This window comes from Oncorhynchus keta, chromosome 36, assembly GCF_023373465.1.
Source record: "Oncorhynchus keta strain PuntledgeMale-10-30-2019 chromosome 36, Oket_V2, whole genome shotgun sequence".
Taxonomy (NCBI): domain Eukaryota; kingdom Metazoa; phylum Chordata; class Actinopteri; order Salmoniformes; family Salmonidae; genus Oncorhynchus; species Oncorhynchus keta.
The window spans coordinates 5,003,466-5,019,725 of NC_068456.1; the positions used below are offsets into that span (position 1 = coordinate 5,003,466).

At 43.0% G+C, this 16,260-nt stretch overlaps 1 protein-coding gene across 2 annotated transcripts; it reads right to left on the bottom strand.

Annotated features, from left to right (window-relative positions):
• Positions 1–1,107: 1,107 nt before the first annotated feature.
• Positions 1,108–16,171, bottom strand: mcmbp (minichromosome maintenance complex binding protein). 2 transcript variants are annotated; one of them, XM_052498363.1, is made up of 16 exons: positions 15,866–16,171; positions 15,411–15,496; positions 15,150–15,290; positions 14,773–14,814; positions 14,459–14,549; positions 12,525–12,653; positions 7,127–7,266; positions 6,861–6,958; positions 6,190–6,362; positions 5,868–5,991; positions 5,462–5,576; positions 3,812–3,977; positions 3,201–3,334; positions 2,319–2,483; positions 1,989–2,077; positions 1,108–1,874 (listed from the first exon to the last, which is right to left on the bottom strand). In XM_052498363.1, exons 1-16 carry the CDS (start codon positions 15,921–15,923, stop codon positions 1,748–1,750), a joined length of 1,878 nt encoding a protein of 625 aa, XP_052354323.1. In that variant the 5' UTR covers positions 15,924–16,171; the 3' UTR covers positions 1,108–1,747. The 2 variants fall into 2 exon arrangements, with proteins under 2 accessions (XP_052354323.1, XP_052354324.1); XM_052498364.1 differs by lacking the exon at positions 15,866–16,171 and adding an exon at positions 15,663–15,814.
• Between the last annotated feature and the right edge of the window lie 89 nt (positions 16,172–16,260).

Below are 16,260 nucleotides of genomic sequence, written 5' to 3' on the forward strand. Positions count from 1 at the left end.
CATTCAAGGGTTTTTCTTTGACTTTTTCTACATTGTAGTAACCAAAAAAGTGTTACACAAATAAAAATATATTTGAGAAGTAGCCACCTTTTGCCTTGATGACCTCTTGGCATTTTCTCAACCAGCTTCACCTGGAATTTTCCAACATATGCTGAGCACTTGTTGGCTGCTTTTCCTTCACTCTCATCCCAAACCATCTCAATTGGGTTGAGGTCGGGTGATTGAAAAGGCCAGGTCATCTGATGCAGCACTCCACTCTCCTTAGTCAAATAGCTTCCACGGCCTGGAGGTGTGTTGGGTCATTGTCCTGTTGAAAAACAAATGACAGCATCCCATCTGGTTTGCACTTAGTGAGACTGTGGTAACCATGCTGGTTCAGTGTGCTTTGAATTCTAAATAAATCAGTGTCACTAGCAAAGCACCCCCACACCACCTCCTCCATGCTTCAGGGTGGGAACCACACATGCAGAGATCAGCCATTCACCTACACTGCGTCTCAGACACGGCGGTTAGAACCAAAAATCTAATTTGGAGTCAGACCGATTTCTACCGGTCTATTGCTTATATTTCTTGGCCCAAACAAGTTTCTTATTGGTGTGGTTTCTTGGTGGCGATTTGACCATGAAGGCCTGATTTACAGTCTCCTCTGAACAGTTGATGTTGAGGTGAGTCCGTTAACATTTATTTGGGCTGCAATTTCTGTAGCTGGTAACTAATGAACTTATCCTCTGCATCAGAGGTAACTATGGGTTTTCCTTTCCTGTGGCGGTCCTCATGAGACAGTTTAATCATAGCGCTTGGTTTTTGCAACTGCACTTAATGTTCAAAGTTCTTAATTTTCCAGATTACTACCTCGTGAAGCTGGTTGAGAGAATGACAAGTGTGCAAAGCTGTTAAGACAAAGGGTGTCTCCTTTGAATAATCTCAATATTTAGATTTGTTTTACACTTTTGGTTACATGTTGTTTTGATGTCTTCACTATTATTCTACAATGGAGAAAATAGTTTTAAAAAATAAATCCCTCAGGTGTGTCCAAACTTGACTGGTACAGTAAAATTGATATGCATTCCAGAGTGTCCCTAACAATAATTAGCCCAGAATAACAAATGGCAAGCTATCTATATTTTAATGAGTCAATCATTCACAAACTGATCCCATAAAGCAAGAATTACATTTTGGGGAAGGTCATTCGGCAAATCATGATCAATGTATTGACTCCTGAGAACTTTCAGGCATAAAATGGGGAGAATAAAATCTCAAAATGCCCTATTTACACATACTTTCAGTACCAGATCCAACATGTTCAACTAAAACCTACAACATTTGGTCTAGAGTAAGGGGAGGAAAGTCAACATTGGCTTAGCATATTCTGCATTAGTTCAAATTTACCTGGATTGAGTTCCAAACGTAAACAGTACTTCAATGGAGTTCAAGGCAGTAACATACAAAGCACTGAACATCCCACAGTAACAATTAATCCTGTCATTTCTTTTGCCAGGATTTAAAAATGTTCTTATCAAGAAATTGCAAATATGACAACTGATAAAAAGCTTAACCTGATCTCCCAACTGAAGCAAAAAAAGCTACATTTACAATCCCAGTGCTACGCAAAAAGAACAAAAACTTTTGTACATAAGTTTTATTAAGTTGAACTTTTCAAAAAAGAAATTGCTCTTCTGGTATCAAAATGAAAAAATGTTCCACATAACATGTTTTTTTTATTTTTATATCCACACCGGATGTTTGATTAAGGCTCGTTGCCATTGAGACTCTTCTGTTGTTCGGTCCTGCTCCTGCGATGCATGTCTATGTGCTTGGCTCTCATCCATCCATCTCGGGAAAGGGTGGTCTGCCCCAAACTTAAGGAGAGCAACCTGGGAACAAACGTTATGCCGATTTAGCTACAGAAAATGATTGCTTAACTTGAGGAGCATGTTATGCTGAATTAAGACGTCAGGATAAGCATGGCTGAATAACTTCCCACGTACCTTGCAACGACAAGCATCCTATGCAGGTCCTCTGCGGTGACGCTCTGGGGGTCATCTTTGCGCATGTCAACAAAGTCATCCTCAACTGCCTGTGGAAAACAGTAACAAGGCAACTGATTAAGATTTAACAAAAATAAGAAACAAATTAGGCTCGTTTCTATAGAAAATAGAGTGAGTGGTCAGAGTAACCACAGGTCTTGTAAACCTGATACCTTACCACGACATAACAAAACACCTTGACTGAGCTTAACTATTCAATATTGCATTCAGCACAGAAGCTGGGTTCATAACAAAGGTTTGGCAATCTGAAAAATCAAAAGTAGCATTCACCTTGGTGACCTCATCCGAGATGCTGTAGTCGAGGGTACGGGCCAGACTCAGGTACACACGGAACTTGTTAATCTGTGACGTGAACTGTGCCATGTGGATGGTAGTGAGATACTCCTCCATGTTGGGTGGGGTCACTTGGGGCTGTAGGGGCACCTGGCAGTCTGACTGTGGAATGGGAGCAGAGATTCTATGATAAACACATCACACAGGGGGGGGGGGTATTTCCTGTAACGGCCCGAGAAAGATTCAGACCATCCAGTCAGTGTGACAAATATGTTGACGAGGTATTTGCGGGAAGTCCTCAAGTCGAGGGCTTGATTTCAAACCTCTGGTGCTGGTGAGCACTAGTTCACTTAAACCCGAGTTGGGTGTGTGTATATAGAACTTCAGCAGCTCATTTCACATTCGCAGCACGGGACTCATCATCGACAAGGAAGATGAACTTGTGACCATCTGCTCCCACAGTTGTTTATGACACATTCACCCTGCCCTTCACTGTGGCGTGGCCTGATAGACGGCCCAATCCAGACGCCTCTGGCCAGGATTGTCCCGGTGGCACAGCTGCAGCCATAGCAACTCCATTCCACCAAACACACAGAAATAGCACACAGCGCATTCCTTTGGCCGTTTGCAACACAGAGAGGCCAAGTTCTAAAGCCAGACCACGGCGCTGCTAGGGGGAGACCAATGGGCAGCGAGAAGGGGGCAGCCTGATGGCGCTGGTTGGAAACAACCCCATGGCATTTGACACGTGTCAGTCTCCTGACATCCTGGCTGAAACCTAACCCCTGCACGCACGTGGACACACACACACACACACGCCCCTCTTACGCCCTCTGGTGTGTGGGCCTTGCCTCCTCAGACCCTCTTATTTGTACTCACCGGCAGCAGCGATCGGCCCTCTGATGTGACGAGCACATTAATATTGCAGGGGAATTCCATCTGGTGGTAGCTGAAGTCATAATCAACCTTCTGCCAAGAGATCAGGTTCCCCAGGGCAGTGATGTTCCGCACACCTACAGCACACACGGATATCTATGGACATCTCGCCACGGCACAAAGCTATTTCCAACAGATTTACATGACATTGCACTACCGCAATTGGTAAACCAAACAAATTCATTAATATACCCCGGACTTCGCACACGACAGCTGGAGGCACTCCCGATACATGCTGCGTGCTAGTCTTAAAAATGTGCTCCCAGTCGCCGTAGTTATTTCGTGCTGCCCATGAACAACCCCTTGTCCCTGTCACCTATCCCCACTTGCGGAGATCTGAGAGGATACGACAGGTACAAGCAATGTGGAAAATTCCATCTAGCCTATCAGAGAGCAACGTCGAGCAATTATGAACACCTATCAAATCCTCTCAGATCTACACAAGTGTCCGAGCTTAAAAGTTGTTTCTGGGCAGGGCCTCAGTTTCTTGCCCTAGTGGCTCAGGGACAAAGCCCTAGTTGCGGCCAGTAGTTCACAGTGCCCACTCCTCTTACCTGAGCTGTCCAGTTGACCCTGCTCCAGCTGCGTCTCATCAAGGAAGAGGGACGTGTTCCTGGCCAGCTGCAAGGCTCCACTCACCAGCCGGTTGGCCACATAGTCCTTCTTAGGCACCAGACGCATGCTGTTCATTGTGTGGAGGCTCATACTGAGACGGTATGACTACCAGGGAGAAGAAAAACAGTAACCAAAGTTACTTTAACGTACAGCGATAAACTGTCTGTCGGTTCAAGTCTTGTAATGTATGTTGTGCGATAGGTTATATTCATGCAATGTACACTACATGACCAAAGGTATGTGGACACCCGTTTGTCAAACATCAGATGTTGAGCAATTAGGCCTGGCTCGCAGTCGGCGGTCCAATTCATCCCAAAGGTGTTCAATGGAGTTGAGGTCAAGGCTGTGTGCAGGCCGGTCAAGTTTTTCACACACCTATCTCAACAAACCACTTCTGTATGGACCTCGCTTTGTGCATGGGGGCATTGTCATGCTGAAACAGGAAAGGGCCTTCCCCAAACTGTTGCCAGAAAGTTGGAAGCACGGAATCGTCTAAAATGTCATTGTACGCTGTAGCGTTAAGATTTTCCTTCACTGGAACTAAAATGGGCCTTGCCCTAGACTATCATTGGTCTTAAGACTGGTGTTTTACGGGTACTATTTAATGAAGCTGCCAGTTGAGGATATGTGAGGTGTCTGTTTCCCAAACTATCTATTCTGGTTAGAGCCCATTTGTGTTGTTCTGTGAAGTGAGTAGTACACAGCGTTGTATGAGATCTTCAGTTTCTTGGCAATTTCTCACATGGAATAGCCTCCATTTCTCAGAACAAGAATAGACTGACGAGTTTCAGAAGAAAGGTCTTTGTTTCTGGCCATTTTGAGCCTGTAATTGAACCCACAAATGATGATGCTCCAGATACTCAACTAGTCTAAAGGCCAGTTTTATTGCTTCTTTAATCAGAACAACAGTTTTCAGCTGTGCTAACATAATTGCAAAAGGGTTTTCTAATGATAAACTTGGATTAGCTAACACAACGTGCCATTGGCACAGGAGTGATGGTTGCTGATAATGGGCCTCTCTACGCCTATGTAGATATAAATAAATAAAAACATGTAATCAGTCGTTTCCAGCTACAATAGACATTTACAACATTAACAATGTCTACACTCTATTTCTGATCAATGTGATGTTATTTTAAAATGGGGGTTCTCTTTCATATACAAGGACATTTCTACGTGACCCCCAAACTTTTGAACGGAAGTGTATGTTTGCAAGCAAATTTCTCTCTGGGATATGTATACATTCAAACTGTCAAACTCCAAAGCCACTCCCCTCAGATTTGGAACAACCCTCAAAGCCCATGGATCCCTAATTGTCATCCTAGAGTTTTACAAAGTGTGACTTCTTTCACTATTGCCAGACTCTATTCTAATACTTACCTTACGTGGAAGGATAAATTCATTTAGTCATGACAAATGAAGAAACTGTACTGCCATACTTCTGTCTGTAGTTGCGTGTCAGTGTTCTACTCAACTTTTAATCTCAATTACTAGTGGCACCCAAAACATGCTGCGACATCTCAATTCAAAACCTCAAACAGTCAAACCAGTTGATTTAACGCGGGCCACGATAAAGAATATTAACTCACACAAGGCACCAGCTGTTGGACGATCTGATAGAGTCGCTCTGTGTAGGAGTTGAGCGGGCAGCCACTCAGATTCAGGGTGAATTTACCCAAAGGCAGGACATCCCGCCTGGTATACCTGTGAATACAGAGACCCACACAATCACTATCAGGAACCACCTTGAGGAGCTTGTTACAATAAAGAGTAGCGGTGGTACTTACTATGTACTACAGATAAGAGTCATAAATAGAGAAATGAAAATAGACATCGTATATCTCTGGCACGGTTTCACCGGACCCAGATTAAGCCTCGTCCTGGGTTTAAAAAATCATTCTCAAATGGAGATGTCCACTAAATTGTTTTAGGCCAGGAGTAAGCTCACGCTGGGTTTTGGGAAACCATCCCTTTGTGTATGGAGGGCACACGCACACGTTAGAGATGAGGTGCAGTAAGAGGTACTCGGCAGCCAGTCCGTCTCCCAGAAGAACATGGGTGAGGTAAGCGAGCAGCTCTGTCCTCACCGATGCCATCTCAACCAGGAATGAGGATACAACTGAGAAGGGGGAGACACAAAAGTTTAAAACAGACAAGGAACCCTATAAATTAGATTTTTTGTTGTTTTTAAAGCATACAAAATCAGGTCCACATTTTTTTTTTTTTTTCATAAATCATTAATTGATGTCAGTGGGAGAAATGCACCGCCCCTCAGTGAAGACAAGTAAATGTATATTGTGATGTGTCCCAGTCTTACAGGCGCTTTGGTCCTCTGTGGGAGCAGAGGGCAGAAGAGGGTTGTTGTGTTGCAGGGGGCGGGCGTACAGCATGTGGAGACGGGGCACCAGTGAAGCAGGGGGGTCATGAGCTCTCTGTTCCTCTGGAGTCTCCATACACTCGGTGGGGTTTAGCAGTAACAACGAGGGGTCTCTGTGTGGATACACAATGCTGTGAGCAATACGGATGCACAAAACACAACTAAAACAAGGGGCCTCCCGGGTGGCGCACTGCATCGCTGTGCCACAAGAGACTCTGGGTTCGAGCCCAGGCTAAACCCTCCCTAACCCGGTCGGGATATCCTTGTCTCATCGCACATTAGCGACTCCTGTGGCGGGCCGGGCGCAGCGCACGCTGACCAGGTCGCTAGGTGCATGGTGTTTCCTCCGACACATTGGTGCGGCTGGCTTCCGGGTTGAATGCGCGCTGTGTTAAGAAGCAGTGCGGCTTGGTTGGGTTGTGTTTCGGAGGACGCATGGCTCTCGACCTTCGTCTCTCCCGAGCCCGTACGGGAGTTGTAGCGATGAGACAAGATAGTAACTACTATAGATAACACGAAATTGGGGAGAAAAAGGGGGGTACATTTATATGTATTTTTAAAAATTATTTTAAAAAGTAAAACTAATTTAAAAATAAACTCAAGCGCCTAACTTTTCTTCGCCCAGCACAGTCAGGACTGGGTTGACGGAGAGAATCCCGTAGATCTCCAGTGTGTCGTTCAGTTTGAAGCTGTCCAACCCCTCATAGACCTGTCAACAGAGCACCTGGTGAGTCCGAGGCAAATGGGATCTTTGGATTCACTTGACTATTCTGACACACAAATAGGCTAGTTACAGAACCCAGGCAAAATATAATATAAATCAACCACTGGACAGGCTGGGCCTGAAAATCACCCAGGATGATTTGGTTTGTTTTACCTTCACTAGACAGGCTGGGCCCCTCTCCCCCGGCAGGGGAAAGTTGAGGTCCAGATGGGAGGAACAGTCTGAGGGGGCAGTTGTCTGGCTGGAGGGGGCTTCGGTCTCCTGCCGCTTGGAGTCTCCATTGCCATGGGGCTCTGTAAATAGAAGAGGAACGGTTGGTATAGTGGTTTCTCAATTAAAAAGTTGTTTATGCCGCGACACCGTGGCAGATAGTGGTAAATTGCATCATTCCATCATTGCGCCACACGATCACAGGGGGGATTTAGAACACCGATTATGCTTTTGGTTTCTCTCCCTCGAAAAACACAGAAAGAAAATCGAAGATTACAAACTGGCTTTATTTACCACAGTGTGGAAATATCGATAGCCCCTCTTGATGAAGAGTCCTCCTTTGCTGATGTGAAGAAGAAACTGAAGGAGTCCTGCGAGGATGTGGACGGAAAAAGGTTGCCCATATTTTCAAGAGCGGAGCAATTTCATTTGTTTTATTTACTAAAATGTACTTGTTTATTTAGACAATTGAATGTATTTGTTTAGGCTTGGCCTATTTAGTAGGCTATTTTGGGGCCCACTAACTCACTCATTTGTGGCCCTGGATCAAAATAAATAAGACATTCTTTCTGATACTGTAATAAAACTTAAGTTAATCTTCTCAATTATTTGAGACATTGTGGTTACAATGAAGAATGTAAACGAAATAAATCAACTAAATCCTATTCAAAATCAGATTCGTGTTTGGAAGCTGTAATTTTCCCGAATTTTATTTTACATGACAAAAACATCACACAATGATCAACGACATCACACCTGCTCACCTCCATATGCTCGCTCCCAAATTGGTTGATTTCCACTTAAGTATACTTTTTTTTCTCTCTCAAGATGATTGACAAGAAAAACATCCTCCAACCCATCGGGTAAATCTCACTGCACGCACCTTCATATACCACGTCTTGAAGTGCGCTGACAAGACAGATTAAACAGCACATTTCCGTTGTAATACTTCTGCCAGACAACTTTGTAACGCCGCCCAATAACTTTTACACTTTATAACATTGCGAGGCGGCATGGATTATTTTAACCTAATGAAAAACGAACCTGGTAAACTAATTTAATTGACTGCCGACCTAAGACCTGTGGGTTTAACCTTCTGAATGACTGATTATACTCAAGGGGGAAAAAGCTGACTTATGGAGTTCCGAGAGTCAATCCATTACCCAACAAAATAACAAATTGATTTAGTCTAAATGCTTTATGTGATTATTATTCCTCTTTTCCTGCATTAATTCATTTGTCTGCATGTCTATTCAACACTTGGCTGAACAGAAACAACGCCTCGATATATATTGTCTTCCACAATGCGGCACATTGACAATTCAAATCGCTTTGAAAAAGAGCCTTCTAATAGAGCGAAAGCTACTAAAAACAAAACTTTCATCGCTCTTGATTTCTTCAAATTGCGGTGCAGGGAAAAGACATGATCCAACGTGCGTGGTCGCAGGCTGGCTTCTCTCTGACACCACAAAATCCATCTGTAGGTGACGCTTTATCCTTAGGAAGCATATAGTGATCTAGTGAAGATATATATCTAGTCGGCTGTTTGCTTGCTTCCGAGGCGAGTGTGGCCTCCGACGCAATCGAGGAACTCAACAAGATTCATAACTATTTTTTTCCACAAAAGCTGGCAAACGCTTATTTTATCTGCAGTTCTGAGCTGGGAACTGTCCCACTCCATGTTAAATAGCACCCACTCATATTTAAACTATATATATATATATTTTATCTGAATCCACATGTCAAGTGTAATTGTGCCATTGTATTTACCCAAGTTCCCTCTCAACTCTGGGACCACCCGCCAGCTGATTTTTTTGCCCGATGCATGACTCAAGCGCAAGAGGAGAGACTCGGACAGAAAAATTCCCACCTCCATTAATTTACAAAGGGTTAGTCTAATAGCTCGGCGAGGTGAGAAAAATCCCCCAATTTGTGCTACAGATCACCGACTGACCTATTTTAAAGTGCCAAAAAGGGCCAACTTGAAATGACTTCAAGGCTGAAGTCCTCTAAGGTTCTACATTTCTAACACAATATCACAGACCTGATTTTCCCCCCACAAAAAAAATGCATTAACCCCTAAAAATGTCAATTCATTATAACCCACATAATAATTCAAACAAAATGAGCTGTAGTGTGAGAGACGGGGAATGCTGAAGATGATCAGAAATAAATGTGTCTTTAACCATTCTTTATAGTATCTTATTTTGAACGAAAGCCACAAATGAGTGACTCGGTCAGAACCTACGCGGGAAAAATAGTCCACGGTTCTGAAACCATCTTCAGGGCACAATTGAATTGAAGCCTTTCCCTATATGTTACTTTGTGCACAATAGCGAATTGAGGAGAGCGTAAACAACTTAATTAGGTCTATAAATCAATAGCCTAACTTAAAATGCACCTGGCTTTATAAACCATCCATATCTACAGGAATAAGACAGATCCTGCTTCTGTGGCCTGTTTGAATGTAATAGCCTACTGATGCCGTGAGCACCAAGCCTCACGCAACTTCAAAATGTTGGATAAAGCAATTTCACAAATCCGGCTGTTTTTAAAAATCATTGCTATGTGGTAATAAAAGGCAGAAAAATAATATGCAAGTAGCTCTCGCTCCTCTACCCTCCTTGTTCTTTCTCCTTATTGTTATGACAATTATGATCACTATTATAATAAGCCATGTCTTCATTTTAAACCACCATTGAGCTGTAGGCCTAAGAGCGCATCCTGTTCAGCCTCAACACCATAACTTGCTATGCGTGACGCATCTCCAGTCATAAGAGTTCCACCGAGTCGACAGATATTTAGGAGACCTCATATGCGGTCCAAACAGGTAAGAGTTCCCGGTAGGTGTATTGATTATAGAAAAAGGGTAGCGAGTCAGTGGTTCCTGCGCCACAGACAGACAATTCCTTTGGAGTTGAACATTTTTTATATGATCAACCCATAAATAATCTCGACCTATACGCAACAGTATCTCGAGCTTTTGACAAGGATTTTACATGAGGCCTAATTCACACGATATGCCCGAATACTAATAACCACTAGGCTAATAAATGAATCACATTTTCCTTTCAATTATTTAATTAACTTATATTACTTCAAATTATCTATTTGGTGCGCACACAAAAGCGATTTAGAGTTGAACGGGAGCGTCGAGTGTGTTGATATAAACGGTAACATTATCAAAATTCCTCTTTCAGCCGGCAGAATGCTGTAGGATTCAGTGCATTGCCAATCACATCACTCAAAAATATAAGAATTGGGGGCCTCCCGAGTGGTGTAGTGGTCTACGGCACTGCATCACTACAGATTCTGGTACGATCCCAGGCTGCGGCGCAGCCGGCAGCGACCGGAAGACCCATTTGGCGGTGCACAATTTGGCCCAGCGTCATCCGGGTTAGGGGAGAATCGGTTAAATAAGGTTATGAATACCAACATATCAGGCAATAATTAAGAGCATTGCAGCAGAGTTCACAGCTGGTGATGCCGCAACTGCAGGCCGGGTGTTACGTTACAGCCTTATTCTAAAATGTATTAATCTACACACAATACCACGAGGACAAAGAAAATAACATTTTTTTATTAAAAATACAAAAACTGAAATATCACATTTACATAAGTATTCAGACCCTTTACTCAGTACTTTGTTGAAGCACGTTTGGCTGCGATTAAAGCATCAAGTCTTCTTGGGTATGACACTACTCTGGAACTCTGTCAGAGTGACCACTTGGTTCTTGGTCACCTCCCTGACCATGGCCCTTCTCCCTCGATTGCTCAGTTTGGCCGGGCGGCCAGCTCCAGGAAGAGCATGGACGGTTCCAAACTTCCTCCATTTAAGAATGATGGAGGTCCTTGTATTCTTCGGGACCTTCAATGCTGCAGACATTTTTTGGTACCCTTCCCCAGATCTGTGCCTCGACGCAATCCTGTCTCGGAGCTCCACGGACAACTCCTTCAACCTCATGGCTTGGTTTTTGCTCTGAAATGCACTGTCAACTGCAATCAAGTTGTAGAAACATCTCAAGGATGATCAATGGTAACAGGATGCACCGGAGCTCAATTTCGCCTCACAGCAAAGGGCCTGAATACTTGTGTAAATAAGGTTACTGTTATTTAAAAAATTGCAAAAATTTCTATAAACATGTTTTCGCTTTGTCATTATGGGGTATTGTGTGAAACTCCCCAAATACAGGTGTGCCAAGCTTGTAGCGTCATACCCAAGAAGACTCAAGGATGTAATCGCTGCCAAAGGGGCTTCAACAAAGTACTAAGTAAAAGGTCTGAATACTTTTATAAAATTTGCAAAAACATCTAAAAACACGTTTTTGATTTTCCATTATGGGGTATTGTGTGTAGATTGATTTAATCATCAATTTTAGAACAAGGCTGTAACAAGATGTGGAAAAAGTCACAGGGTCTGAATACTTTCTGAATACACTTTGAAAAGTATTCAGACCCCTTGAATTTCCCCACATTTTGTTACGTTACGCGCTCCGTTGCACCAGTCTACCAGTCTACGAGAAGGACCAGACCACGTGATGGGCATTGGCTAATAAGAATTGAGATACCTGAGAGAAGGAAATGTACTACTGAAAAAAAAGTCAGACCATTTGGAACACAACAAATACAACAATAGTACAGGAAAGATCATAAACAGTCATATGCATTCATGACTGCAATTTCATCAGACAACATGCAGTTCCATTTGTTGTTTAATTATTCAAGGCTCCCTACGGTACTTATTTTTTTATAACTAAAACGCTTGAATGAAATGATCAGACCAAAAGACGAGGACACAACAGTTCACCTGACAAGACGAACGCCTGACATTTCTAACTCAATATCACAGACCTCATTTGCCCCGACGAAAGTTAAATCAAAGCCCAACCAAAACAACTAACGTATAATAGGTCATGATGTATATACTGTATATCCAATGGAAAGCATACGGTATTTGTTCACCATTTTCGTTAATAAAAGAAGGATAAAAAAAAACACTAGATTGAGCAGACGTGCTCAAAGATGCCCTCTGGTGTTTCAAATGAGCATTAATGGCAAAGATAACACAGCATACTATACTGCGGAATGACGCAACTTTAAAAATGAGGAACCGCTGTAGTGCCTCTGAAACTGAGTCTTCAACCTGGCTGAATCAGCCAGGGTCATAAACCAGCCACGGTCATGCCCACTAGGCATGAAAATAAAAAAAACAGTCCAAACCGGGAGGTACCATCTGAATGCATGTCGGGTTTTATTTAAAAAGTTTTTCTACAGTGTGCCCTAACGAACACGTCTCAAACATGCCTCCAAGTAAAGCAGTTCGTAAGGGGTGTGTACCCACCTGTGTGTGGTTCTCTCTGCTTCTGGGGTTGTGTGTCCATGTCATCGTCCTCTTCGTAACTGCGCTTCTGTCTGCTTGGGACATAGGAGGTGGATGGGACAACTCTTGCCTGACTAGAACAGCCATAGCTGTGTGGCAGAGTTAAGAACAACTCCATAGCTTGAGACAGCTATTTAGGCAAACAAACATGGATAATCACAGAGCATACTGCATAATCATATTCATAGACTCAAAGCCAAATTTGGACCAAAAACTCAGGAGGGGGATAAGCCCCTCTTTTGGCAGACAGCCAAATTAATATACAGTGTATTATTCGGAAAGTATTCAGACATCTTGACCTGTACCACATTTTGTGAGGTCGTCTTTTTCTAAAATTGATTAAATTGCCCCGCCCCCCCGCTCAATCAATCTATACACAATACCCCATAATGACAAAGCAAAAACAGGTTGTGAAATTTTTGCAAATGTATTAAAAATAAAAACTGAAATATCACATTTACTTAAGTATTCAGACCCTTTACTCAGTACTTTGTTGAAGCACCTTTGCGATTACAGCAATTACAGCCTTGAGTCTTCTTGGGTACGACACTACAGGCTTGGCACACCTGTATTTGGGGAGTTTCTCCAATTCTTCTCTGCAGATCCTCTCTAGCTCTGTCAGGTTGGATGGGGAGCGTCGCTGCACAGCTATTTTCAGGTCTCTCTAGAGATGATCGATCGGGTTCAAGTCCGGGCTCTGCTTGGCCACTCAAGGACAATCAGAAACTTGTCCCGAAGCCACTAATAAGTTGTCTGTTGTCTTAGCTGTGTGCTTAGGGTCGTTATCCTGTTGGAAGGTAAAGCTTCACCCCAGACTGAGGTCCTGAGTGATCTGGAACAGGGTTTCATCAAGGATCTCTCTGTACATCTTTCCCTCGATCCAGACTAGTCTCCCAGTCCCAGCTGCTGAAAAACATCCCCACAGCATGATGCTGCCACCACCATGATTCACCATAGGGATGGTGCCAGGTTTCCTCCAGACGTGACGCTTGCCATTCAGGCCAAAGAGCTCAATCTTGGTTTCATCAGACCAGAGAATCTTGCTTTTCATGGTCTGAGAGTCCTTCAGGTGCCTTTTTAGCAAACACCAAGCGGACTGTCATGTTCCTTTTACTGAGACTGGCCACTCCACCATAAAGGCCTGATTGAAGTGCTGCAGAGATGGTTGTCCTTCTGTAAGGTCCTCCCATCTCCACAGAGGAACTCTGGAGCTCTATCAGAGTGACCATCAGGTTCTTGGTCACCTCCCTGAACAAGTCCCTTCTCCCCTGATTGATCGGTTTGCTCAGGAGGCCAGCTCGTGGAAGAGTCCTGGTGTTTCCAAAATTCTTCAATTTAAGAATGGAGGCCACTGTGTTCTTGGGGACCTTCAATGGCGCAGACATTTTTGTTTTGTACCCTTCTTCAGATCTGTGCATCGACACAATCCTGTCTCTTGAGCTCTACGGACAATTCCTTCGACATCATGGCTTGGTTTTTGCCCTGACATGCACTAACAACTGTGGGACCTTATATAGACAGGTGTGTGCCTTCCAAATCAAGTCCAATCAATTGAATTTACCACAGGTGGACACCAAAATCAAGTTGTAGAAACATCTCAAGGATGATCAATGGAAACAGGATGCACCTGAGCTCAATTTCGAGTCTCATAGCAAGTGTATGAATACTGATGTAAATGGGATATTTATTTTTCTTAATTTTTTAGAAATTTGCAAAAATGTCTAAAAACATTTTTTTGCTTTGTAATTCTGGGTTAGTGTGTGTAGATTGCTGGGGATTTTTTAAATGTTTCAATCCATTTTAGAATAATGCTGTAACGTAACAAAATGTGGTAAAAGTCAAGGGGTCTGAATACTTTCCGAAGGCACTGTATATCACAGCAGAAAGAAAGGATATCTCTTTAGCCCAAGGGCTCTCTCCTGGAATAGGGACACAATAGAAGGTCTGTCTCTCTGCAGTCACAGTGTTTCTGGAGTTCAAATCCACCTGAAGAACACAGGTAATCAAGAGCAGTCATGTGAATTTGAATCTTAAAACAAACTCTACCACTCCTGGGTTTAAACTAAAATCTACATTGTTGACACCACTTGCATGCTCTGTGTCAAAATGACCTGCCCTGACTGCCATGCAAAGGTCTAATACATTAGCTACACATCTTTCAAACTATGGCTGCTGCTGAACTTGGACAATGTTAGAGAGATGAGCTTACCCCACATTCTGTGACATCTTTGTACTTCCCACATCTCAACACCTGAGAAATGTCAGACAGACAACAACTAATGACTGGAGGAACAGAACAAGATTGGAAAAACATTTTCCTACTTACCATATAGTTCCACCAATTACAGTAAATTGACTGCACTTTCAACACATACATAGACTATGAACTATCTACAAAACTAAAACGGGTTGTTTTCACAGGACTAGGTGAAATGCAGCTCGAACATCCTATAATTTCTCAGAGTCTCATTAGCAGATTCCCATGCAGGCAAATGTCAACAGACAACACTGACAGCAGGTGTCTGTGTAATATAGTGCATTCTGCAGCTACTGAAGCAAAGGAATGGAAGAGATTAAAGGCTTTACATTGGCCTTGGTTGAGGGGTCCACAGTCTCATACACTCCCATGTAGAACTCTGGATCAAACATGTCTTGGACCAAACAACGGAATTTCACAAGGCTGTTGGGCTTCAAGTAGTGCAAGGGCACATCATTTAGCGAAGGAACCTGAAATGAAAACAAACAAAAATATGTACAAAGGAAGGGTGTGCTGGATTCTATATTCACCAATGTTAGTCAAATGAGAATAAATAGCATTCTTCAGAGACATTTTTAAAATGTCCATACCCAGCTATGAGATTCCTTTTCCTTCAGCTGCCCTTTGAAGTATTCCAACACTTTTGCTTCCCATTCTGGGTTAGAGTTGCTCTGGGCTGCAGGACAACAGAAGCGACAGACAAACCACATCCGCATTATGCATGTTGATCAGCAGAAAGTCACAGCGCCACAAACGGGAGACGTAAACATGTGTATTGGCCAATCATAAGAAACAACCACCTATTATAACACAGAATAGAAATTCAACTAAATATGAATGACCTCCGAAAACACACGCCACACTTTTAAAGCAGTCCCATGTTAGCTAACATTAGTAAGTTATTCCAGTCTCATCAGTTTGTTGTTCTGGAAAATCAGCTGTTTTCAAACTCGTAACTAGCTAGCTAACTGTGGCTAGCTAGCTAAGTTCCTGAACCAGCATGGTCTCGCTAGCAGCACCTCTTCAACCGCATTTGTCTTCTTACCAAACATCGCTTCGACAACGCCCAATGGCTTGTTTATCCAATCGTGAGACGACGGCATTATTTACCAGTATATATTTTTTTGGAAGGCCGATAAAATAAACGACAGAGAATATCAATAGTTATTCCTCAATAACTTTTCTCTCTTTCTCTTTCTCTTTCTCTCTCTCCTGCAGCGCACAGCTCAGTCCGCGTTCACACTGGCGGGAACTTTGCGTCACTAGCCATGAGAACGCAACGCCCTCGTCGTCGCAGCTGCATCTTTTTAGGGATATTTTCGACAATATCTGTAATATTATTGTATTTTAAATAATATCCATGTTACTCATGTTGACCGTCGACTGGAGAAGAAAGTCGATCAGAAACTTTGTGTTAAATGTTGTATTGTTTAATTGCAG

Excerpts from the sequence above, each read along its gene's own strand:
- mcmbp (XM_052498363.1), bottom strand. The coding sequence starts at position 15,923 with ATGCCGTCGTCTCACGATTGGATAAACAAGCCATTGGGCGTTGTCGAA. Across the intron at positions 6,959-7,126 it reads GCCCAGCCTGTCTAGTGAAG|GTCTATGAGGGGTTGGACAG; the intron begins GTAAAACAAACC and ends CTCTGTTGACAG. Across the intron at positions 2,078-2,318 it reads TCTCGGATGAGGTCACCAAG|GCAGTTGAGGATGACTTTGT; the intron begins GTGAATGCTACT and ends TGTTTTCCACAG.